This window comes from Kryptolebias marmoratus, linkage group LG4, assembly GCF_001649575.2.
Source record: "Kryptolebias marmoratus isolate JLee-2015 linkage group LG4, ASM164957v2, whole genome shotgun sequence".
NCBI classification, from domain to species: domain Eukaryota; kingdom Metazoa; phylum Chordata; class Actinopteri; order Cyprinodontiformes; family Rivulidae; genus Kryptolebias; species Kryptolebias marmoratus.
This window is the reverse complement of record NC_051433.1, coordinates 23,466,494-23,493,383: the sequence shown is the minus strand read 5'-3', so window position 1 is coordinate 23,493,383 and position 26,890 is coordinate 23,466,494. Positions and strand designations below refer to the sequence as shown.

Here is a 26,890-nt window from a genome sequence, read left to right as displayed (position 1 = left end):
GGTGAAACACTGTGGACAAGAGTATGGGCTAAAGGCTATTTTATACTCCACGAGAAGTGAAGAAATCTGTTTATGGTCACATGGTTGTGAGAGGTTCTTTTTCGCATCAACATTTTATACTCAACAAGAACTGCAGCGCAGAACTCGTAGGAAGCTCCTCCCTCCTCCCACAGCACAGGAGCAGATTTCCTCCTGTCAGCTTCTTCACTCCTCTGTCCATCTACAGATTTTTGCTTCCCTTACTGTGACCAGACATTTTTTTCTACTGTCTGACACAGTAAACACTGTTTGGCATTTGCAAATTTTGGCACAAAGAGACAGCCAGCGTTTCCGACACACCTACCCTGCCCAGGCGAGGGACGCTTCCTCCGGGCCAAAACTGCCATGTACTACTGCCTGTGTCTTTGCATGGTCACTTTGGTGTACAATCATTGGGATATGTCCTTCCAAGAGTTCTTCATCATTTGACTATCTTTGTAAGTTTTTCTGGAACACTTGTAAAGATGGTTGCATTTTCTAACAGCCTTGGCCAGCTGCTTCTTAGCGAAAAAACTCCACAAACACGCCCACCTCAAAGTTCTGACCAATCACACAATAGCTGCCCAGACCTTGTGTCGAGAAGGGGCTGTTGAAGCTCCTAGGAGAACAAAATTACGTGATTTTTGTCAACCAACCAAATGAGTGACAACTGATTTCTTCACTTCTCATGGAGTATAAATCCACCTTAAGTCTCTGACATGGTCTATAATATCTTCTCCCAACTTTCCCAAGTTTTGACTTTCTTATAGTCTGTCATTTAAGATGGAAATAAAAGACTAACAGCAAGTGTGCACAGAATGGTTGGTTCATTCAATGAGTTTTCCAGAATAGAAAACACAAGTTGCACAAAAAAATTTATGACAGTAATCAAACCCTCTTGGACACATCCGTATTTTGTCACTTAACTAGAGTTAAGTTCCACTGGTGTTTAATCAGGCAGCCATCCATGCATGCGTCATCAGTGAGGTTGTATTTATGCTGGAACAAACTTCCTAACTCCACCTCAGTTGGTTAATGACTGATACAGTCACTTAACTTTTAAAAGCTTTTTTTTCTTTTGCTCATAACTCTGTCAGACACAACTCAGAACTGCAACTCATCTGTGACCATCGTTTGCTATTTTAAAGCCTGTAATTAAGTCAGTTAGCTTTTGTGTTTTCCATCCCAGTGCACAGTCAGAGAGGGGTTTTAGAGGGTCCCAGTGCCCACCTCTGTCACGCGCTGGACCCCACGGTGAGCGATGGCTTTCTAATAGAAGCCTCCCAGCGAAAAAAAAAAAAAAAGAAAGCTATTGGAACCAACCCGAGGGAGCATTTAAAAGACTAGCAAAAAGAGCAGTAATGAATAAGCAGCTCTTCCTGTTTTCTTAAATGTGGAAGCAGCATTGAGTAAAGGTAATTGATCGGAACTAATTAGCAGTGGAGAGATAAACGATGGTTAGGTGAGATTCGGGGATTTTAAAGGCACACTGTGGGGATGGAATGCTCTGTGGAGTTAACTCCTGAGTGACTCAGGCCAGAAGCCCACTGAAGAGTCATGTTTGTGCAATAATCACCATAAGAACAGAAGTAGTATTTAAGTTTTAAAAGAAAATAAGAAAAGTTATGTTTTCAGTTTTAGACTTAAGTTTTATGTAGGAAATACAAATTTACATATATGTTGCCGCAGATGATTCCTGTTGGCTGTAGTGTCAGTTTTGTGTTTTATACACATGCATGGTCAAGACTTTTCCCAATGCAGATTTAGAAATACCATTTGTAGTAGTTATGTTTATTATGATTTGTGTCCGTGAGCTGGAGTGTCTTCTGGTTGGAGCTGAACCAACAGTATGCTTGGTGAAGTAAAGTCAACACAGGAGCATGGAGCCATGGGACATTTTTACTAATACCAACTCTGAGAACATAATCTCAGCTCGCTGTTTTCACCTTGTCATAACATGATGGGAAGAAAGGAAAGTTGTGCAGAATCCAGCAACCAAGTTCTGTCAAGTTCTGACAAAGCTTTTAACACAGAGACTCCTAGGTGCCTGACAGACAAAGCGATGAGTCTTTTCACAGCTGGAGCCGACCTCCTCAGCCTTCCAGGTTTAACACATCCCTAGTTCTCTCTCCTAGTGACATGCTTTAGCTGCTTGGCAATGACTGCCTCTCGAGTTGTCAAGAAAATCCACTTTCATGTTTTAAATCAAGGGGGGAGTCTAAATCAGTCCTGAAAAGAGCTGTCATGACCCCAGACAATCACTGCCACACCTGATAGTTTACTTGTCAAAGAGTTGCTGCTCTTCCCTAATTCTCTTTTATAATTTGTGAGGTAATTTTGTTAGATGCTTTCATGTGATGTTGTACCTGTGGATATGCCTGTGGACAATGACTCTTTCTCTTTAAAGGTTAGTGTGAGTCATTTTCTCCAAAGTAATCTGAATTTAATTAGTCACAATTATTTCAAAGAAAGATAAAAGATACACAATATCTTTAAATAATGTGTTTAATGTGGCACACAATAGTTTTAATTAAAAATTAATGTGATTAATTTGTAAGAGGAGAGGTTTACTATAAGAGCTCCATCTTTCAACATACAGCCGTGATTCTGACTCTATCTTACTTATGCTTATTAGGAAATTAAAAAAAAAAAGGCCTGGAAGTTGAATTTTTGCAGTTATCATATAAAAAAAAGAGTAATTGTCGAGAATTCATCGATTTTATGCATGTCTGAATGTTAGGTTCAAATTCAATATAACTAAAAGGTTGAAGTTATTAGAAATGTTCTGTGACGACATTTCCTATTCTCATCCTCTTATAGAACCAAGCAAATTCAGGTACTTGTGTCAAAATTTCAACATGATTTCTGGTTTTCTAAAAAAGGTTTCTGAATGCAGGTTTCCCCAATGCTGTAAGAGGTTGAGCTGAGGTACAGTACTCAGCTTACCTATCAGAGGTCATAATGTTATGCCTCACTGATGTCCATCATTTGTTTTTATTGGGTTAAGACAGCCTGACACTGAAATAATTCTTCACCAAATATTATCTCACTGTTCCCTGTGTTTATGAAGTTGATCACACATTATTCTCAAATATTTCTCTGCAGTGATCTGTCTCTGGCAGAGATCCAAGTTCTACATCTCAGATAAAATATTCCACATTCTCAGGAAAAAAGTCGCCTTAGGAAGTACAGTACTTTCTCCTTGCAAAGAGGCTCCAGAAGAGTTCTGTTTTGACTTGTCTTGCTTAATTGCTGTTTCAATTAAAATGTTCTTCGGCTACATAGTGCGGTGGGGGAAAGGGGTGGTGTGTGTGAGTGACGGGGGTGGAATTTGAAGATGCTGTGGCTTGTTCTCAGCTGTGGGTTGCCTGCAGTGTTGAAGCAGAGAGATTTGGAGAAAATGAGGTTCAGTTACTGAGGAGCTAAAGTGGTAAACAGCTGAGCATGAGCATGAAGAGGGAGTTTATGTAGATTTGTACACCAGCAGAGGGGACCGCCTTCATCGTCATGTAAATGCAATGTGTGTAAACTATGGAATAAAATTATTCTCATAGTGCAAGTACATGAGAAAACTGATTTAGATGGCCTTAACCCTTTTAGCACCATAATAATAGACATATTTATTAAAATGCCTGGTCTTTCTTGTCTATTTTTGTCAATAATTGTGTCAAAAAATGCCCTGTGTGTAAATAATTTACACCCTTTTTCCAGAAGTAGAACTTTCAAAATCTTTTAAGTATTTACCATTCTTATGTAATTAAATACCTAAAAATGTGTGTTATAAGAAGAAAGGGACAAAAACGGAATTTAATTTTCTTCAACTTTCTTTTTAAAATTTCTTAAAAAGTGCAGATTGAACATTCTTGAGATTGCAAAAATTTAATTACAGTAATTTGAAATGCACATGCGCCGCAGTGTCAGCAGTGATCTACGTGGTATTGAAAGGGTTAAGTAAATAATGTCAATAGCAGAGCTTTCTCTTAGAAGAAATTATATCAAAATGTTTTTGTTTTATTAAAAGCACAAGTTGATATTGTTTTAAGTGGGATTCTGTGAAAAGGTCATATTTGTTTTAGATAGCTCTTTCAGCAGCGTCAGTTTAAAGAAAGGACGTTAATTTTGACCTGATTGACAACTAACAGTGAGTCCAAGCAAGAGCAAGACCAAAGTGGATTGCTCTCATTGCAAAACAACTTTATTCTCAAACATTTCATAGCAGTTTATGGGAATAATATGTTATGAACCTTTTACATTGTTGTTAATTTTGCATTACAAGGTCACTTACATAGGATTCTATTGTCATTTCTTAGCTGTAGCACTTCCTGTGCAGCCCTGGGCCCTTCTCACAGGAATATCGTAATATTTCTGCAAGAATAAATGTGTAATGCCAAATTGACAGCAGTATAAATGTTCAAAAAACAGCATTCACATTAACATCTTTGGTATTTTTGAGATTAAAGTTCTTTAAAGATGGCAGCATTTAATTTGGTGTGTGTTTGGATTAGCCGTTAACTCATCAGTCTGGTTAGAATTAAACTTGTTCTCCAGAATTTTGAGTTTTGTTTTATATAGGTATTTACACCAAATTTTATGGTTATTTGTAGGCACAATTAGCTGCAGCAGCAGCTAGCTGTAGCACATCCAGTGCTGCCTGTGGGGACTTCACAATATTTCTGCTGGAATAATTGAATAATGTAAAACTGACAATGGTTTAAAGTTTTTTAAAACGGCATTCACATAGACTCCTGTGAATTATTTGACACTGGAGTTTTTTTGGGTTGTCAGTCAGTCAGTTAAACTCAGTTTCTCCAAACTCAAGTCGTGTAAAGAGCCATCTACAACCGATAAAATAATAATTGTTTATAATCTTTCTACAGAACCCTATTTTAAAAGATTTGAATTATCCCTTTATGTAACCAATTGCAGTAAATACAGAGTTATGGGAAATAATTTTTGATCTTTACTCTGTGCTGCAGAATTGTGATGAAAAAAGTATCTGTCTACTTCCTGATATCAGGTCAAGTTGCCCTCCTCACTGCAGCTCCTGCAGGTGTTGACAAATGTTTATGATGAGCACCATGACGCTTTAAAAGCTTTCACTCATCTTTACAGAAGACACATTTTGCTGCGCAGAATTGTCTCAACCCCTGTGATTTTTGCTTGACATTTATTTGTATTAGATTTATAACAGCCACCAAGCTGCGACGTCCTGTCTCACTCAATGATTTTGCTGTGACATAAGGTACATTATAAGACAAAATATAATAAAATTAGTTTTTAAATTATTTTAATGTTTAGTGTCAAACAGCTGCATTTTTAAAATTCTAAAACCAGTAATATTACTGAGATTAAATCCTGTATTATTGTACTATTCATTCTCCCCTATAGTACTAAGTGATACAGTTATTTTCTTTTCTTTTTTTTCAAAAACATTTAGCTGTCTTTTTTTGTTGTTGTTGTTTTTCCAGAGCCCCTTTCAATAAAAAATATATAATATATATTAAATATAATTTTAAGTAAAACAGAGATGAAATGCTTCTAATAACAATTGTGTTCTGTACATAAAGCACTAATACAGCTGTCCACACTTTTCTTTGCCTCTTAATGCAACATTAAAAGAAAAAAAACTTTAGTGTGTTTTGCTGTGATAAATTGGGATAAAACAAACGTTTGGACATGATATTTCTCCTCTTCCATTTTTTCTTGTCGTAGGACTTCGTCCCGAGTAAATGTTGCATTTTGGCCACTTGGCAATGAATACTTCCGGCCTTCGCTGTAGCTCGTTACCTTCTGCCAAAACTGTTCAGGAAGGGGGCTGCAGGGTCACAGAGGGGGATATCCTGCCTGTCAGTCAAACGTCGGGGCTGTCAGGTGTGTCGGATTTAAACCCAGGTGAAGAGAGACTGACTGGTCATTAAATTCTCCCAGGGAGGTCGAGTTTTGAATTTTACCAAGGTTTCGGTGTATTTCCACAGCTGTCAAGTCGTCTGTATGTCTACTTCCATGTATGGATGTCACCTCAGGCACGGCTGAGTCCAGAGACGCAGGTTTCCTCTGGATTAATGAGGAATAACAATGGAGATATTTGGAGTTCTGGGTTAACTAATGGGTAATTTGATGATTTTTATGCGTTTGGTTTTATTAAGTTAAATTTCTCGGTCTTGTGTCCCAGATAAGACTGACAAAGATTTGATTAAATAAATGAACCCCAAGATTTAGTCTGATTGTTTGTTAAAAGCATTCTGGAGCTTTTATTTTCTCTCTCTCTGTAAGGAAAACATGGTATGAATCAAAACGCAATTAAATAAATGAGCAGCGGGTGATTTGTGTGGCATTTCACAGTTTTCTTATGATGTGCGATTTTCAAATCACACATCATACAAGCCGAGGGGTTTTTATTTGTGGTCCTTATATCAAAACACTCTTTAATCTTGACAGCATTTGCCATTGGGGAAAACAGACAAACTTTGGCTGATAAAGAACATACTTTTTTTTCAGTACAGTGAACTTGTTTCCTCCTTTCAGACCTTTCATGCTCTCCTCCTCCCCTCTCCACCTACTCCCTGCTGCTTCTACTGTCATGCCAGCTTCAAATGTTATAAATTGCCTTTTCATGGCTTGTGAGGGGGAGTCCCTTTTGTAAGCTTTGAATGTTTAGGGTCAAAGGCAGGCTATCGTGGACCCAGAAGAATTATAGATGTGTGAAGTGCAAGTTTGTTATTGAAATGATAAAAAGAAGCTCTATTGGGATAGTTTACCAAACCGCTCCAGAAAAAAAGAAAATGTTTGTTAGAGTGAGTGTTAACTGGTCGAAAAAGGAGGACGTGTCCAGATAAAGATTTCTTTCAGCTGATTTCAGTGTAAAAACCACTGAACAGCAACAGAGCTGACCTTTAAGTGCACTCTGCACTATTTTTACAGACATTGCCGCCTGTGAAAGACGGTGAAGGCGCTCTGTTATCTGAGATAAGACAGGCAGGGATCGACAAGCTCAAATCATTGAGTTGTTATGAGGAGGGCAGAGGGGCTTTGGATGGTTGCTTAGAGAGTGAACAGCAGAGCAGCGATCCCCTCAGCCTCTTCCCATCAACCCACAGTGAGGCTATCCTAATGAATAAACCCAGCAGGATTTTCTCTGGATTAACTTTTGAGTCTGTGTCAAATAAGATATCCAGGAATAATGAGACATGGCATTAACCTTTTCGTGACACTCACAGGTTTATTACCTTGGTATGTTTTACTTTATTGCCTATATGTGGGTTTTGCTTTTCACTGGAATGTAGCAGTTGTACCCAAGGTTCGAGGATCTCCTTTCGTCTCACGTGCTGTTTAACGCCAAGAGGATTTAGCTACTCCTGAAATGAAAACTGGCTGCTAAATAAAAAATACTTAACAGGGGTTTCACCCCTTCAAAGAACCAGCTAAACCAAAGTTTTAGGGATAACTGTTTATACAGTTTATGTTCAGTTTTCATGGTTTTGGCCATTATTCCTGTAAGTCGTGAGAAGATCTGGATCAAGGAATTGTTGCAGTGTATGGCCTTCAGTGTTAAAATCCAGTGAGAGTATGACTTCATTAGTCCACCGATAATAATAATAATAATGCATTCCCACTTGTTGGTGCATTGTTAAACAGGAACAGCAGCAGGGCTGATATGTGGGCATGTTTGTTTCCACAGGAATCCAAAAGACTGACAAAAACCCTAGAAGTTAAATCGTTGCAGATATGACATTAAAAAACTGCTCAAACGTAAAACCGATCAGTTTCGTATGAATCTACCTTTTGCAAATAAGTTTTGTTGTGTTTTTCCTGCTACTTAACAGGATGTTTGTAGCTATGTTGGATGTTTAAGAGGAGAACTTCAGTTAGGGCATGTCTGCAGCACCTGTAAAAAAACAGCAACTTTGCTCTCTTGGCATCATGCCATTGGTTATGCACCATTATAATGGGGTCTTCAAATGACAAATACCACTTTTCTTTGAATTTAGAATGGGGTAACAAGCCTTTTCTAGCTCTCATTGAACAAAAGGAGGGGTACACTTGGCCAACACAGAGATGCACAAAACCAAAAGAAAAACAATCATTCACTCTGAAAGTACTGTAAATTCAAAATATCTAAACAATCTGACATGCATGGTTTTGGACTGTGGGACTAAAACCCATGCATTCCTGAGGAGAACATGTCAAGTCCCCAGAGAAAGACCCCGGCTGAGATTCACACTTGAGAAATCTCACCAGCATTTGATTTATTTTTTCTCGTGCAAAGCAGATCATATAAAAACACAAACATTCAATTGTGATCATAGTAGAGTGTTTATAAATGAATACCAAGAATTTTGTGACGCAGTTTAGGCACGCAAACATCACCATAAGTAAAAGAGGACATTAATTTATTTTGGTCTGTGTTAGCAGTTTTCAGCAAGAGAGCAAGAGTTCAGGAGAGATGCTGCAAAACTCACAGAATTTTTTGTGTATTGTGTACCGAGACCATCTACTCTGCTGCATAAGCTGCACATTACGGTTGGCCTGTCTTTCCTGTGGCATAGTGTTTCCTTAATAGCCATGCCTCTCAATTAGGACCTGACTACATTTTGGCTGATATTGATCAAACTTGAAAGGGGAGCCCCTAAGTGAATGTGAAAAACGTCCAACGGTAATCAATGATTGACAGTTATTACTTCCCTCATCAAGGTCACCTTGCCAAATTCAGCGTGTTGCAGGGCTGCAGGACAATCATGTGATGAGTGAGAAAGAGGGTTTGTTTTGTCTGCTCAGATTTGGCTGTACCGGAGGGAGGTTAAACTGTAAGAACAACTTTCAATCACAGCTTCTAGAGGACACACCTGAAAGCAGAGGAGGAAAAACAGATCTTTCTCGCTCTGGTATATCTTCTTTTAGCGAGACATAATATTGCTGCAACATGCTGAAATTCCAGCTACAGCTAATTCATATGGGGCACAAATTCAGAGTTTTTTGCAATTAAATTCAGTCTGAGTCAGTAAATTACTTTTTAAGTGTGTGTGTATTTTTTATTGTCATTTTATTCTTGTAATGTACACTTACTGTTGAAAAGAAGATGTATTACCATACAGTTAGAGGAGGCCAAAGCATCCTCTGGGTTTGAATTTCAGCGTCCAAAGTTTTTACTTGTCACAGTTTAACATGGTTCTACTTAAACTCACTAAATGCATTTTGACATGCACATTTCCTTCTAACATACCTATTTAAAAGCCGGTCGCTAAATGAGGTCCTGTTAGTCTGTGAGGGAAATGTAAAACCCATCAACTTCACCTTTTATGAGCTCCTTACTTAACGTGACATGCCAGTGGAGTTTTGTTCAGAAACATTCCATCTCTTTAGATTAATTCTGTTTGGCTGGAAATGTGAGAAAGTTAAAAAAAACCATAGGAGTGCAATGATTTAGAAAGCACATTTCCTGAGTTGGGAAAGAAATTAAGTGTTTATGGCGAGGCAAAAAGAGGCTGTACTGGAGGCATTATAGAGGAAGAGACTGGGGATGCTTTGGCTGGATGTCTGTTTTTTTGAGGGTTTTTTTCCTCAGGGGCTGAGATTTTGGTTGATGCTGCCAAAGAAAACAGCTCTGGGTTCTACCATATAAAATTCAATGTGAACCGTTCACACGCATCTAGCTTATACCTTTTTTATACCAACTTCCATCTGTAGTTGTCCCATTTCTGCCTGATTTGCATGTAGAAACAATGCTGTAAGTTTCAGATTGTATCTGTTGCAACATTCAAGGATATTGTGCACCAATGTCTGAACCATCCCTAGTCACATCTGTGTGTGAGATGTTTTACTTGCTTGTGTATACATGCATGCTATGCATATTATTAGAAGACGAAGGTCCAGCGGGGAATGCACACAAACATTTTTCACTCTCACCTGCTCAGTCTGCTTCTTTCAATCTATCTCCTGCAGTTATCGGGCTGATTTTACCACCCTGCTGGCTGCAGGGAGATTACCAGTGTCAAACTGGGAAGGCTAAATCGGCTTGGCAAACTTGTTGACCCTGCAAATTACCAGCCGCCCCCTTTGAGCCACCATCTCCTTAACACCACCTTACATGGTTGTGGCATGTGGTCATCCAAAATAAAAGCCTTAACCCTGATAAAGCTCTAAGGAGCTATTGATGTGATGCATTTATATATATATATATATATATATATAAAACAAAAAATACAGTCAGGCCCAAATGTGCACTAATGCAATACTAAATAAATTCCTGTGAAATGGAATTGAATTGTATATATTTGTAAATGTACCTCAAGATGAAGTTCATAGAAAACGTGTAGTTAAGGTTCCTAATCTTTGTTTTTATTGAGCATGTAACCCTTTTTTTCTTTAGAGAAATTTACCAAAACAAATCCAAAAACTTAAGAAGAATCTTAACCTTAAATTTGTCTGTTGCAACTGTTGCATGGGTTGAACCTATTATCTTGTTCTAAATTGGAAAGAGGATAAGATTGCGGAGCTTTCAAAGGCTCTTTAAAACGACCGGAGTTTACGGACACCAGGATTACAGCATCAGTGGGTGTGATAGGATTGGATGCTATCCTTTTTTGTTAATACCGTTAAACTGTCCTCAAATTATATTGTGGTAGACGGTATTACCGTTGCCCTAGAGGGGCTTACAGTGTTATTAATGGACCTTCTGTGAACTGGGTACTGCTGGCTTCAATTTACAATGAGAGAAGGTGGCGGCACTTAGTTTAGTAATATAATACATGTCTATGATCCAAAGCTGTGCTTGTGGCACATGCAGAGAGAAGCAGGTGTTATATTTCTGACACCTTTGTGGATCACAGACTCTTTACAATATCCTGTCAGTTCTGCTTCTAGTTCTTCTTCTACAGTTTGTCTCGCTTCCTCCACCGCAACAGTAACAACCTGTCTAACCTAAACTATTTTTCAGATACTAGCTAGATTCTAGCTCACACTCTCAGTTGCAAGGGGGATAAAAGCAGCAACATGTTTTTAGATTTTATTGATGCGATTTCTTACAGTTCTGACATTAAGTGTTAAGTGTTTTAATGATAAAAAGGGCACACATTAGTAATAGGGCTAACAATTTGTTATGTCAGCTGTTAACATGCTAGAGTTGCCTTTTATACTTTGAAATGCACTTTACTTCCTGTTGTCTCCTTCATTAACAGCAAGTGTACCTACAGCAGAGCATTAACACTGCCCTACAGGAATGGCAGGAAGATTTTCACTCTGAACAAACTGGATTAAATTCAGTTTTTTTTTTTTTAAATTCATTTTCAAAGCAATATTGCTGCTGTATGTTGCTGTATCAGTTGAATTTAAAGGACGTTTACCATGTGACCCTTGGTTTTCATGGGTTTGTGTGTTCAGAATGCAGCTCCCATTCAGTTTAGCCAACAGCAGACAGGCCGATGAGGCAGTGGCAGCCAAAAACACAACACTGTTTGTAAAAGGCTCATCGTATTAATTTCAGATGAGCTCCCTTTGAATAGAGAAAGTAAGCATTTTGGCAGAACGTGGTGAAGCTGCCGACGAACACATGAACAACTGCTATTGGTTTTCTAATCCCATTTCCTGTCTCCAAATCCAAGAAATAATGGACACGTCAGAACTCCCTTTGACTCTGTGCACAGGGGATGGTGAGAATGTCCCACCATCCTGCTGCTTCTATCCTCATCATCCGCCTCATGTCGGGTGTGACTGATGACCACTGAGGCTCCACATGGCAAACAGAGCAGTAAAGGTTGTCCTGCCGGCAACTTATTCTTAACCTTGCCCACCCAAGAAACAGGAAAATAAGTGCTGATGTGTCATGCTGCATGCTTACCCAGGATGAGGGAGCAGTGGGAGACCGATGGGAGGAAGAGAGCTGGAGCAGAGCCACAATAGCTGCTGTTACAATCTGTTGTACCTCTGTGTCATTCTTAGGAAGGGGCTGGAACAACTGGGCCCTCACACACTGTGACCCCCTTCACCGGTTTAACAAATAAGACATTCAGAAGCATGTAGCATGATAGCGGACTGGCTATATCCTGTGTCTTTCAACTGTAAATCTTCCTCTGGCTTTTCAGAAGGCACCTGAGAGACAAAGAGATGTACTGTTTTAATGAGACATTTTACTAGCTTTGTTCTGCCAGGAGTGGGTTCACTTAGCCAAGAAACCCCATCTCAGCAAATTTATTGTTTTTAGAAAGATATTGAGCGACCATGCTGGTTAAACCAGCAGTTACTGCAACCTATTTATTGGAAAAAAATAGCATCTATTAAATGAAAATAGAAAAATGTGTACAAAACAGTCAACTTCGAGTTGGTAATAAACTAAAAAGTGAAACCCTCAGGTCAGCTCAAAGAAGCTCTATTGCTATTTGATTATTGCCTAAAATATAGAAAAAACAACAAAAACAGTCATTTATCAATATTTCTTAGATGTTTACTTGTGATTATATTGAACAAAACCCTACAAGATTGACAAATCTGCTATAGTTTCAGCAATAGAGAAAAAGAGACGTTCTGAAGGTTTGATGACAAACTAAATATGTTTTTGACTAAGTGATCCATATTAATTTCTTCTAAATCAGCATGTTTTCCGCAACAACTGTCAGATTTTCGACCAATTTCTTTGTTGCCAGGGCACAAGAATTTATAGGTAGAATCCTGTACTGGGATTTAGTTGTGACAGTATCCTCCTTCACAAAACCCTTTTAAACCACATCTGAAATTCATTCTTCCCATTTCAGTGTGATTTCTGTAAAAACTAATTTGGTGTTGAGGTTGAAGTTAATCCACCACCTTAGGGCCACTAATATGAGCAATCTCAGAGTCATAATGATTGATACATGAAAGGTTAACGTGGTGTTGCAGCTCAACAAGGTGATATAGTGATGACAGTCTGTGACTACAGCCCACAGGATTTAGAATAGGAGACGTCCAACACAGTTTATGTATAGAGCTCCACATTGCTGCTGAGTTACAATATACACTGCTATAGTCCCATTATACCAAATTTATTTTGGTAAACTTGCATCATAGAAGAATCTGGCTGGCTCAGTTGGTAATTTATCAATGTACAGAAGCAGCTTGAAAAGGGGCTTGTCTTTACAGCTATATATAGAACTGTTTTGTGAAAAGGGCTGGTTTTACTGCTGTAGAATCAAGTTTACCAAGACAGTATTACCCGTGTTTATGGTTGAAAATTAAACACTGTCAACTTTTGTTAATGGACTCAGAAACCACAGTCAACGATGGTAGTGTTTGTCTCTAAGGACCAGTTCACGCAGCATTGTTTTTCGGTGAAACCAGGATATCCCTGTTGCTCTTTGGCCATTCTTGTACACGACAACAGGGATCGATTCTTTAACACCAAAACTTTTTGAATCCAGGTCTCAAAGTGGAACTTTCCAGATACTCCCTGTTGCATTTCAAGGGAATCCACAAAGTTTGAAATCCCACAGTCGCACCACAGATTGCTGCAGTCAATAGCTGTTCTGTGCATGCACGAGTAGATCAACAACAGTAATAATGGTGGATAGCAGAGAACTGTTTGTGCAACTCACGATTTTCAACATGTAGCAGCAACCCAATTTCACTCTTGGTCCAAGCAAACGTCTGTATCTTTCACCATTTCAGATGTAACTGCTTACATGCTTGAGCGACTGGATTCAACAGGTACAGAATTACTGTGTAAAAGTTTTTTTCTAATCAACATTGTAACATCCCCACAGTTTCCAGAAGTTTTGTCACGTGTAGCCTAAAGGGATTATAGACTGACATGAAGCTGAAGCATGCCAAGTTACAGATAAGCGAGGCTAAAGGTGTCAGAGCTCTTTGAGCCAGGGTTTTATGTTTAGTCTTCGTCACGTCTGCTCTTTAAAATCCTTGTTGTTGTGCGCTCCGCCTAAGTCGCCAATCTCTGCATGAAGTTTGCTTAAAATGAATTTACCACACTAAATGTGTTCAGGAAACCAGGAGGTATGTGCATAACTGTGGCTAGACAGATACAGATACCATATACCAGTGATTCACTGGGTCTTGGGGTGCTGTAATTCACAGTTGAGTGTGCGGTGGAACTTAGAAAGCATAAGGGCAATGAAAAGGCGGTTACAACCTTGAGTTTAGTGAACCACGTTGGATATACACTCTCCATCTTTCCCTTTCCTCGCTGAACAGGCTCATTGGGATTCTAGACAGGCCATGCAGTAATGCCACTTTACCCCAGGCAATCCCAGTTTCCTAATTCTGCTCGAGCTGTGAAGGGATAACCCTGACCCTGAGCTAATCCCAGATTAAACCAGAGCATAAAGCGCCTCCACTGCTAACTGATGACCTGTGAACCTTTTGTGTGTCTTGGCTCCTGTCCAAGCAACCCTGCTGACCAGCAAGGTAAGGTCAATTTTATTAAAGTACCAACCAAAGACTAGTGTCTGAATCCTTTCTGCAAACCCCTGAAAGGTTCAGAGTTATGATGAGGAAGGATTGCTAAATTAGACTTGTGAGATGGAAATTGGGTGAAATGTATTCTTATTGATGTGCAGGCTTTTAACAAAATTCATGTTCTTTAAAACAGACATATATTTACAGATGTGACACAATAAATTTATACTCTAGAAAAGGAGGATCTCCTTCCCTAAATACATCTCCAGATTCTGCAGCCTCCACAGTTAGACATCTGTTATATATTTCCACCAGATTGAGAGAGATGGACCAAAGACCCAACAACACATGTCAATGACCTAAAATGTAAAAACTGTCATATTTTGCTGAAGATACAGGAGTAGCTTGTGTTTGGATTCTTTGGTGCGTCTTACACCAAAGCCCATCTGCCTGCTGTTACAGGAGTTTACATGAAAATGGGGACGATGTGGACCTCCTCCCCCTCATCATTTCTCCCTGTCCATCAGCATGCTGGACGTGGCAGACAGCAGGCGAGGGGCTTAGGTGATGGGAGCCAGAGGCCCTGTGATAAGGCCATCTCTTCGCATGAGAGCTCATCGGAGCTGACAGTGAATACAAATTGGTGCCATTAGCAAAGAGGGGTAGTAGATGCAGGGGGGATGGGGAACTACAGTGGCTCCTAATTATAGAGTGGGTGAGCCCCCCAGGTCAGCAGTGGGAGTGTACGGGCGTGGGGGGTTGCAATGGTAACGAGGTGGCGATGTTGCTAAACATCAAGGTGTCACACCTCCCACTGACACAGAGCAATGTGGTGCAACTTCTGGCTGCAGTGAAGACGAACATGCTGGTTAATGATGTGTGATCTGGGAGCACTTTCAGACCATGTCCATTATTCTGTTTACATTTAACAGCAGTTGTGACAAGGAGGATCAAATCTTTTCTCTCTAGGGGAACTCATAGCAACAGAGCTCCAGCAACATGAATATGAACCATGTAGTTGACTTACTGTGTTATAGTTTCATGTAAAAGATTACACTTATTTAGTTATTTTAAATGCTTTTTGACTCTTGAGATTTAATATGGTGTCAGATATAATATATACAGGGATCAAAAAAGGAAAGACATAATATGAATAAAACTATGTAATTTTGGTTGTTGTAGGCAAAATCTCTGGTCATAAGCTTGAATTGACGGTCTCTGGTCATTCAGTGTGACAGACTCACCAACAGCTGTTTTAACATTCTCATAACCAAAGAGCACTTGCACTTGTTAAGGAGTTTCAAAAATCTTCCAAAGGTATTGTCTTTTCCCCAGCCATTAGCACATGGCTTACTTTATTTTACTCTTGGACTAATATCTTTGTCATTTATCTGAGATCTACACAATTCTACAGTAGCAAAAAAGTACAATCCTCCATCTATTTCATTTGTTGCATTTTATCTGTCAAAACAAGATAAAAAAAAGCTTGAAGATTGTGTTATTTACTGGTTGATTTTAATCTTAAAACCAGTGTGGCTATTCATTTGCTCATTTCTGATATATGTTATGTCTCACAGATTTTTGTTTTTATTTTTTACAACTCTAAAACTTTTTGAGGAAATTTAGTTCATCCTTTCATACTAAACAAATTAATATTTCACTACATATGTAAAACAGCAGGAATAAAAGTTATCTTATAAGCATTTGTCCATAGTTGTTACAGTCAAACTCAGTTTTAAATAAAGAAAATGCTGTCTGCAAATAAAACAATGCTTTCCCAGATAATTTGCTAAAAATAACTAGTTTGTTCTGAAGATAAAACAGACAGTCATCAGTGATAATGAAAAAGCTTTGCGCTAACTTTGTGCTGTTATCTCATTGTAACGTCATGCATGTCAGTTTGAGTAAGATGACTGTGTTTACTTTGATAGCAGTAAGCTGCAGAGCCTGTCGCTCCACCAGCAGAAATCCACAGGAAGCAGCAAAGAACCTCACAATAGAATTCCATTGCTCTGCAGGTTGGCCTCCTTGGCATTACCGGTGGGTCTGATCATATCTTGATATCTTGTTCTTCTGCATATTCATCTGCTGAGTGACACATCCCATCTAATGTGACACTGTGGCCACCTTTATTTCCCCCCTCCTCACAGAGTGACTAAGCCGAGGCAAGCAGCTGTTGCGTTCTTACGCTGTTGTCGTTCCTTCTCATTTAGCAGTGTATCCAACCTCATACCAACTCTCCAGTAATCACACAGGCATTCTTTAACAACTCTGTCACTTCTCCGCTGGCTTTGAAGCGTACAGCTTACACAAACCCAAATAACTCATGTAAATATTTGGCATGGAGACAAGTTGTGTTGAAAGAAGAGATCTGAAGGTGCTTTTGACCCCCAAAGTCATTGAATAAAAGTAGCTCTGCTAAGAAGATAGCAGCGCAGGTGGTAACTCGGGCCTCCAATGTACACAACCATCAGAAGGTTCTTTAAACTCCATCAGCATGGTAGCATTTCAGTGACTTCCCCTATTTGAGGTGCTTCCTTATCCTGCAAATACAGGAAGTCACTGTGAGAAAGTAGTGCTAGATAAGGATAAGAGAGAAAGAAACAGCTGCTGTCAGATGGAGGTATCTGAATATAAGCCTGCAACAATCTGTAAACGCAACACTCAATTTGTATGTAAATTGAACATCTTTAATTACCTCATAATCTAAAATTCAATTTGAAAGTACATTGTCACTTTATATTAAAGGAAAACTCAAAGTATAACACAAGATGACAATTTGGGTGATTTTTCTTGTCTCTGTGGTTAGTTTAGGAAAGCATTAAATTATGAGCTCGTAACAGTGAAATTCTGCACAGTATTTACCCAATTATGTTGCATTTTTTTAAAGCTCATTGCTCAAATAAAATGTATATTGATTGTCTTGGGTTGTAATTTCCTAAGTAGACATAGGCCCTGTCTGTACTACTCTAGAGATATTTTAAACCGGAGATTTAAAAATTGAACTTTATAAGAAAGTTTTTCAAAGGAGATATTTATAAAAAAATTCCTCTATTGGTGTTAGTGTGGACTGGTCAAACACAAATAACAAAACAGTGTGTTTTATGTATGTTCACTATCAGAAACCAAAACAATAATGGAGCCATTTTTACCACTATTTTACATCTGTCTTGCTTTATCCTGATCTTATCACCATTAAACTTTGATTGTGTGCTGAAATGGTTAACAGCTGAGTGTGTCAGTGTCGAAGAAAAAAAACAAAAAGCTACAGTTGTTTTAGGAGAATCATTAGCCAAACTAGAAATGTTCTTTCACTATTGTTTTTCTTTTCTCTCCACTATAGAATATCTCACAGCTTAGTAGCGCACCATGAGCATATCCGCATTTTTGTTTCAATTGTTTGGATTTTTCTATAAACAGAGAAAAAAAAACCTGTTTAAAGAATATCCGTACTGGTGTAGAGTCTGAGTCACCCACAGACAAACTGAGAAGTATTCTAAGACTTAAAAGAGCTGACTTATTTGTAATAAAACACAGCAAAAATAAAATTGACTAAAGCAGTTTTAGAAGTCCATGTTAGAGAGACTGATTGAAACTGTCCTCCTTGATCATGGAGCAGATTTCAGTTGTGTATCCTCAGTCGTTCCACTTTACTGGCAAACATGTACCCAGGAAAGTAAAAACCCCTTTTTACCAGTCCACAGGCAGCAGGCATTATGAATAATTTAGTGACTGAGGTTCACACAGAGTAATGACAATTGTGTTATGTTGAGTGAGTCTCTTAAACCTGTGGCACTGTCGCCTGAGGCTTTTCGACTCATTACTGCACCTTATTAAAAGTTGACCCAACTGCCAACCATGCAGTTTTCCTGGAAAATGTCTCTGAAGCTTTTCAGTGCTGTTCCACCAGTGTTGCTGCAATGAAACATGTTTTCAGAGATTCAGAGGAATAATAACTCTCTCTTATCCGGAGTTTTGCTTTTTTGCATTGACAGCGTTCAAATTGTTTGCCGAGGATTCTTGACAAGGTTTGCCTTTGATGTGTGAGAGCATGTCACCTCTCCCACCCTCTCTTAAACACCCTAATTATCACTCTTGCCACTCCAGTGTGTGTGAACTAACACACCTTTTTCTGGCGGGTTGGAAAGTGCCTCAGGGCCCAAGCTCAGGTAGAGCAGCTTGTTTGTGAGTGCCAGAGGCTCCTGGGGTATTTTTGTCACTTTATTACACTATCTTAGCAAAATGAGTCTAACCCTATTCACCAAAAACCTTTTAATTTCAAATGTTTTGATTAAATGGATCATAGCATGGGTTTTTCATTGTTTATCAAGACAAGATGTACTTGATCATTATTGGCCTCATGTTTCACATTTTAAAACCACAGAGCTGTGAACTGAGAAGATCATTGTCACACATTGTGCTCATCAACCCTCCTGCTGAGGGTCAGAGAGACGGACCGCAAACTTCTGCCTCTTCCTATTACAACCCCCCCACCCTCCCCCTCCTTACCCTCCACACCTCTCCACAGGGAGTTCTTCACGCTTCAAGCAGTGACATGCTCTACGCTCACACTGACAGTGGACTGCGCTTTTAATTTACCCGATTTGAAACCAGAGAAATACGCAGTCGGGAGAGACACCCGTATCAGTGCGCACCACACTGTCAAGCGCCAGGATGTGTATTTACCCCCTTTGTAATCCCATCTCGTTCTGCTGGCAGCCCTTTTTATCCACTGTAATGCTGCAAAGAAGACACCACCACCCTTAGATCGTCATTGCTCGCCTGGAGTGACAGTGAGGTTGTTGTGAACCATCATGCGGTCTTTCTCTTACACACACCAATTTAGCTCTGTGACTATATCAACATCAACTTTAACCTTCATTCTACCTCTCTTGTGAACAAATATAGTATACAAATTTGGGTATTACCAACTTCTTTTAAGCTAGTAGCATAAAAAAATTATTTTGTCAGAGACAAAGTCTAAAATTTCCACAATTCAGTTATTTCACCTGACACTTTTTGAGAAATTGCCGGAAGAGTTCTGAGTAGTACCGTGGGGGTGTGCTGCCTGATGCAGGTATCTCTCCTTAGTGACATAAAGTTCCTCTATAACCAAAGCACCCTGCAAGGTAAATATGATATGTAAAAATTCAAGCTGCACCTTCCCTTGCGTAGCAGCATGATGAGAATTTACTTCGTGTAACACAGCGATATACTGCGTTTCTTATTTCTGAGAATTTGCTCTTGTGAGTGTGCTCCGAGCTCGTGAACTCTTTCTGTTCAAACTTATTTCCAAAGTAAAGTCGGCCCGTTGGCTATTAATTTAGGATGGGGAGATTTGCTTTAACATGCAGGCCTGGAGACCAGCAGCAGCAGCAACAGCAGCTGCCAAGTATTCTCTCAGGAGGAGGGGCGACTCAGTCTGATATGAGGCATGTCTCCTCTCTGTTTCTACACCTTAAACTCACAAGAACATAAAAGTGCACAGTTGTAATGTCTGAGGAAATGGTTGTATTGCTGGGGTGGGATGTACTCTTTGGTTTGATATTAATGTTGTACTGCAGGACTTTAAGAATCAGACAAATCTGTATAAGTATTGCAGGTGTTTAGCCTTTGTTGCACATGGAGAAACAGTTTTATTTGTTTACAGTTAACTGAGGAACTTGTTGGTTACTGCACCTTTTGTTTAGTTTTAGTGACTATATAATACAGTATTACAGTGGCCATTACACAGCAGAAATCAAAACATTTCTGTTTTTCTTGCTCTTTTTGCATTAATTTCTATCACAACAAATCTGATATCAGACATATCACCCTTCTCACTTGTTTCAAGCAAAGACCTTATATGTTCATTTTTAGTTAATGTAGGTCATGTTATAATAATAGGATATAAATTGTGGATGTAGAAATAATGCTGTGTTTGACAATTAAAGGCATGTTAAAGGTCCAAGTCTGCGAAGACAGTCCTGAGATTAATTGAAAGTGCCAGTATTTGTTTACATAGCCATGAGAAGACACTCAACTTAAAACCAGAGAATCTCTAATCTTGAATAATGAACAGTGATTTTATTGTGGACTCGTGTAATTGAGCAAAAATTTGCAGTATTATCTGAAGCAGAGTTCAAAAATACAGAAGGAATAAAGAAGGAATTCTGAGTTGGTGCTTGGATGTCAATACAATCTGTAAAAAGAATAAATGGGTATTTTTGCCACATGGAGCTGCTGTATCTCACTTCTGCTGTGATATAAAGCTCCCAACAACATTCAGCAGGACTTAGATGGTGACATTAAGCTAGTCTATCTGCATGACCCGTTCAGTGATGACCTTTCTTCCACCCGGAGTGGATGGAAAGAGGAGTGAATTGTTGGTGTTCAGCAGACTGAAGAATGGAACGGATCACCACTCACTGGTGTACCTCACTCCTCACCCCTCACATCTTTGTAATCACTTAATGTCCTGTACATGGATTCACCTGCACTGTACAATACTGGAGAAATTTAACAAAAACATTGCTCCTTTTTTTTACATGCAAGGGTTGTTGTGCTACTGTAAAAATGCAGGAAAACAAAGAAAATTCAATAAAGAAAGTTTTTAGATTCACAGAGAGTGGGGATCATGTTCCCCCTGTGGATTACTTTCACTTGTAACAGAGCCATTGCCATTCCTTAAGCGCTGGGGGGATGTTTTCCTGAAACAAAGCCCCCACTGTGTGTGTGTGCGTACCCCCCGGAGTGAACCTACGCACAGTAATGGGCTACTTTAAGAGTTGATCTGGCTCTAATAGACACACTTATACTCTGCTTCGAGACCTTAAATCTCCAGGATAAGTCTCTGCATGCTGTCATGCGCTAATGTGGCTGACAACGAGCACAGCAGCTCAGCCTCCCTGAGCTTTTCATATAATTGTAATCTACAACTGCAAATTTGTAGCTGAGCTTGGGAAACGCTGGACTCAGAGTGCAATCGAATACGTCAAGCTCAATAAGCAGATCAGGGATCACTTGAAAATTTGATTTAGCAGCTAATATTTCAAATTATTCAGGCAGCAAATAAATGTGTCTGTTTCCCTCTAGGAATTAAAAAAAAAAAAAACATTTTACCACAACCCCCAATCTTTTATTTTTTTCATGTATTCAATGTGGAATTTTAAAAAAAGCCTCTCTACTGTTTTTTTTTAGCAGTACAATCTCTCTGCATGTGTTTTCAAGCTGATTGGGACTTGATGTTTGGCTGGCAGCAGCCTCGGCCCAGAGACCTGCTGGGCAGCCTGACCTCCAGAGCAGAGTTGCAGCTGAGCTCAGTCTGCTGCCATTATACATCCTCGGTCAACATTTCAAACAAGCACAATGCTATGTGGCCCCGCCTGAGGCGAAGGTTGACTTTGAGGCGAGGCTGAGGAAAGGCTGACAGAAAGGGAACTGATGTCTAATAGCTGGAATAATTTAAAGGAATAGATCAGCCATTTGGAAATGAGTTTCTGTGTAAAAATATCTGTGTCTTACCCACTGTATACAGCTTTTTGAATGACCTCAGTTTGGAAAAGAAACAGATTATGTTCAACAGTATTGATGAGCTAACAACTAGTCTGGACAGAGACATGAGTGAATTTTGTCCTTTTAAAACAACTCCAGTCTCCAAAATTTCATAGCAGTCTATGCAAATGCTGTTTTATAAACCTTTACTCTGCCATCAGTTTAGCATTGTAGTTATTTACATGAAAGTCTATGGTGATTTAAATAAGTAGCAAAAGCACCAGCAAGATGTATCACTTTTCAGACATCCAGGGGTCATGTACAGCAGGAATTTCAGAATATTTCTGCCCCCAAAAAACCCACATGCAAAATTACCAATGTTGTAAAGGTCTAAACAACAATATTTACATGAGCCATTAAAAATTGTGAAAATTGAAGTTGTTTAATGATGACAGTTATGTGCTTTGGAAGTGGCTCCTTTGGAACAGCTTTTTGTGTCTGTGTCCCCGTGATAGACTGGCAGCCTGTCCAGGGTCCAGGATAGGCACCAGTGACCCTGCAACCCTACACAGAAAAGTGGTTAAAAAAATGGATGGATAGATATTTTTACCTTGTAAATATGCTTCTATTTTCAAAATTTTATACCAGTTCATGCAAACACTATTTCTTAAACCTTTACTTCTATTACATTTCACATTACATAGTTGTTTAGTCAGAAATAGAATATTCCTGCTGGACGTTACCTCTGGATGCCTTAGAAATATACTGCTGCTGTTGCTGCTGTTTACACTCCTAAATAACAGGATACTATGTAAAGAACCATGCAATGCTAAATTACTGGTGGTGTAAAGGTTTATAAAATACCGTTTGCATAAACTGCTCTAAAAGTTTGAAGACTGAAGTTGTTTTAAGATGTTAGTAGTCCACTTTGGTTTTAACTGCTTTGGACTAGCTGTTTGCTCATCTATCCTGTTGGATGTAAACTTTATTTCTCCAAACTGAGGCTATTCAAGCACTATACAATGAGTAGTATAATAACTTTTTTTTTCTTTTACACAAAAAGCTATATCAAAATGGCAGATCTATCCCTTTAACACCTTTCTTAGCAGGTCTTTTTGTGGGAGGATTTAACAGCTTTTTTTCTGCAGTATTAGAAAGCCAAATGGCATGTGAGTCCTTTGCAGAGTTCCAATTCAGTCATAAGGAACGACACATAGGGCTGGGTTTCATATGACTCTCCTTTGATTTGGTCTGCATTACAAATGGCATGGGGGATAAGGAGTGAGGAAAGACATTTCATTGGAGGGCATGCTTCAAGTTTTAGACATGACACAGAATTCACACACGCTGCATAGATGTAGCATGGACTGTGTGTTATCAGATGACTGTGAGATTAGATTACACATGTTTGTTTCTTAATGTGCAGTTCTCTATGGGGCGTGTTGTTGCTTCTCGCTGCTCACGTTCCCCCCTCAGCTGACAGATGGTCCCATCCAGCTTTACTCTGACAACAAACACTCACTGAGAAGTTGCTGACAACCTGTTTCAGGAAGGACTTGAACTGGCCCTCCAGTGTGTGTGTACACTATAGTCTTATTTGCACACACAAAAACACACAGGGACTCATCATTCAACTTAAAACTCCAACACAAATAATCACAGGGTCTGACCACATGGCTCTCCTGTGCACAGAACTCTGACAGATGCCAATCGCTCTGCTAGCCTGTAAACATTCCTTTGGTGGGCACATTTATTAAATCAAACTATACAAATATAGCTAATTTAATGCTGGTAATATTTGCTTATTGATGTAACTTCTTGTTAAATTTAGAACTGGCTTGAAAGACTGGTAAGATCAGATTCCTCAGGGAGTCTGTTTAAAAGGGTCCAGAGTTGGTGTTTATTTTAAGACCCAGTGTTGGACAAGTTGATGGCTATGCATGTTTGGGTGTCCAGACCTCTCCCTCTGAAACACCTAAAAGCCTCATAGGAAGGGTTTTTGGTAGCTTCAGACACAGAGGAAATAACTACACGGTTAAAGCTTGCAAAGAAATACTGCCCTAACACATTTTCAAATCTGGGAAAGAAAGACTTGTTCAATTCTGAGGTGATACCCTTAAGGCCTGACTCCCCACATTGACCACATTTCCTGCATGGCTTCTTCAGAGACCTCTGCTCATTTATTGTATGTAACAGCCAAACACAGCTTATCCTTTGGTTTCTTTCCACCACATTTTAGATGAGGTGGTCTATCAATCAGCACAGAAGAAGTCAGGGTAACCCCAAACTGTGGTCCGGTGTTGGCTGTAGACTAAATCTGAACACTGAAACAGTCTTTCCAGTTCTTTGAGGGAACACTCTGTTTGTCCAAAACTATGTGAATACCACCCGCTCATGCCTCTCCTTATAGATTGCGAAGGAGTGTGTTTGTCTATGGTGGGGCAGGTGACCTTTGCTGTTGGAGCTGTGGCCTCTTTGCTCTGCCTGTATGTGGCTGCTGAACCAAGAAGAACATATCAAACAAAGACTCCAACACAGAGCTGATGGAAGATTGGGTTACTCTAACATGTGAGGACGTGTCAGCTGCATTGTTTTACCAAAAGTGTTCACTATTCTGAATTTCAGAGTGGTGTCCAAGATGAAATGAAAGCGTTTAAACCTACTTGTAACCCAACTCTGTGCTAAAGAAATTACTTGTGAACGTCACATCGGTCAAATTTCTGTATCCATGTTTCCTGACTTCATGCTGAAAGTCCCAGACTGTCACTGATGGGAGATGTTCTTGATTTTTTGATCCACTCAGGAGGTATTAAGCGATCAACACAGTGTGACCGATGCTTAGTAGCACTTGTTTCTAAACTGAGGTGTTAAGTTACAGCTATGTTGATGGAAAATCATCAGATACGTTCATGCGGCTATGCAGAAGTGGCATGATGAATATGTCACTTGTGTGTTTGGGTGTGTGTGTGTTTGAGTGAGGGGGGATTCATCTCTAACTGCAGCTGTCACTAATGCAAACATGTCTTCTTTCATACAGAGCTGAGGTCCACCGGCACAGCTCATCATTTTGCCTACCTCCTGAACGCCTCTGACTACCGTATCCTCCGAATGGATGAGGACCATGATCGCATGTACATTGGCAGCAAGGACCACATCCTGTCACTCGACCTTCATGACATCAACAAGAGCCCACATATTGTAAGACTTTTCTCATCTCCCCTTCCTATGACCCCATAACTATAAATCACAGCAGCTTCTTGTAGCCTAAAACATTCTGTTATACTATCCAAGCAGCAAAATTCTTTGTAAGTTCTCAGGTGGCTTCTGTTGGATTGCACCTTTTTTGGTTTGAGTTTATTGAAACACTGCAACTTGGTTATGACAATTCCAACAGGACTGCTATTACCCTGATGGGTAACCCTTTAGCAGTTTTAATACCCAAAACCCAATAAAAGGCAATGATGTAAAATGGGTTGGATTGGAGCAATGAATTGTCCTCTGTTTGCCTCTTTCAGATCCATTGGCCAGTGTCTGAACGAAGAAGGATGGAATGCCTCGTGAGCGGGAAAGATGCCAATGTAAGTAGATGTAAAGACTGTGTTTATATTCTCAGTAGGGTCAGTGATCTAGTGGTTATTTCTATTGATTCTAGAGCCACAAAAATAAAATTTGGAATTTTTTATGTATTGCATTAAAAGAATGTGGAGAACCTGTTTGAAAAAGAGCCACCTGTACGTTTCAGACTTGGCTTGATATAAAACTAGTTCCCTCCTGTCTAGCCATGGAGACATGAATAAATTGGGGCAGGAAAAAAAAGCAGTCTCCCCATCTTCCTGTCTGGCAGCAATGGGTGTCTAGCTGATCGTTAGATATATAGCTCAAATAAATATTTAGAAATATATCCTTATTGTTTTTTTTAAATATTTGTGTTATTCACAAATCTGCAGGAAATGCACCAATAAACCAAGGTGTAGTTGCTTTTTATTTGGAGTTTTTTTTAAATTTACTCTGGTTTTTGTTTTTTCAGGAGGAGTGTGCAAACTTCATCCGTCTGATCCAGCCATGGAACCGGACTCATCTGTACGTCTGCGGAACCGGAGCTTACAACCCAGTCTGCACCTTTGTCAATCGTGGCCGCAAACCTCAGGTTAGAAAACAAGACCTAGAGAAAACAGAGACCAAGAAGGTGATCTTCAGCAGATGTAAACAGCTTTCACCACCTGCATCATTATTGGCACGGCTTGCCTACCCATGTTTACCCTCCATCCACCTTACATTAGCCTCACTTTATGATGGTTTTCCTCCATCATTAAACCTGCTGTTGGTACCATATGTCCCCATATTGCAAAGCAACCAGAACACCAGCCTCACCAAACATGGCTGCTGTCCCCAGTGAGCAGTTAATGCTCCTCTGTTTAGTCTCAAATTTTAATGGGTTCTCTCGAATTCCCTAAATCAAGCCAGACTTAATTACTTTGCCACACTTCCCTTTAACACCTCAGTCTTCTTTAAATATCACACTTGTTTCCTAATGATGACCAGGGGACTTTTACAAATGAGCAGTAAATAAAAAGTTAATATCCTATTTCTGTTTTCTCTCAAGATCACGGAGAGCTTGCGAAAGCAAACGTGGCTCACATAATACTCTCGTTACATACAGTTCCTCTGTGACCCTTATTAATGAAGGGCTTCCATCCAGTTGCTCACCTATCCATCCACCCCTTCATGCCTTCATCCAGGCCACCCGCCAGACTCTACCATATGCAACGTTGGATAATTGGAAGTGGGAGCTCCCATTATGGGGTGCAAGTGGAATGTTCCAGTTCTAGTGCGTTAATGAGAGTGGCTGTTATTTTCTCTGTAACACTAAACAGACAGGTTCAAGTCATGCCCCCAACAGGACCTTTTAAAACATATGTAAAAAAAAAAAACATTAAAAATCTGTGCAGATCTGAACATAAACACATTCAAAGGGCTTGTTATCATCTGATTCTACCAGTGAAGGATAAGTTCAGAAATGTGT

General features: G+C 39.5%; 1 protein-coding gene across 6 annotated transcripts in view; it reads left to right on the top strand.

Moving 5' to 3' along the window:
• sema3fb (sema domain, immunoglobulin domain (Ig), short basic domain, secreted, (semaphorin) 3Fb) overlaps nucleotides 1–26,890 on the top strand; it is a 67,950-nt gene that overhangs the window by 19,821 nt on the left and 21,239 nt on the right. For all 6 annotated transcript variants that reach the window (XM_017430568.3, XM_017430566.3, XM_017430571.3 and 3 more), the window contains exons 3-5: nucleotides 24,905–25,065; nucleotides 25,383–25,445; nucleotides 25,895–26,014. In XM_017430568.3, the coding sequence (XP_017286057.1) occupies nucleotides 24,905–25,065; nucleotides 25,383–25,445; nucleotides 25,895–26,014 (344 nt within the window). The remainder of the gene's footprint in view (nucleotides 1–24,904; nucleotides 25,066–25,382; nucleotides 25,446–25,894; nucleotides 26,015–26,890) is intronic.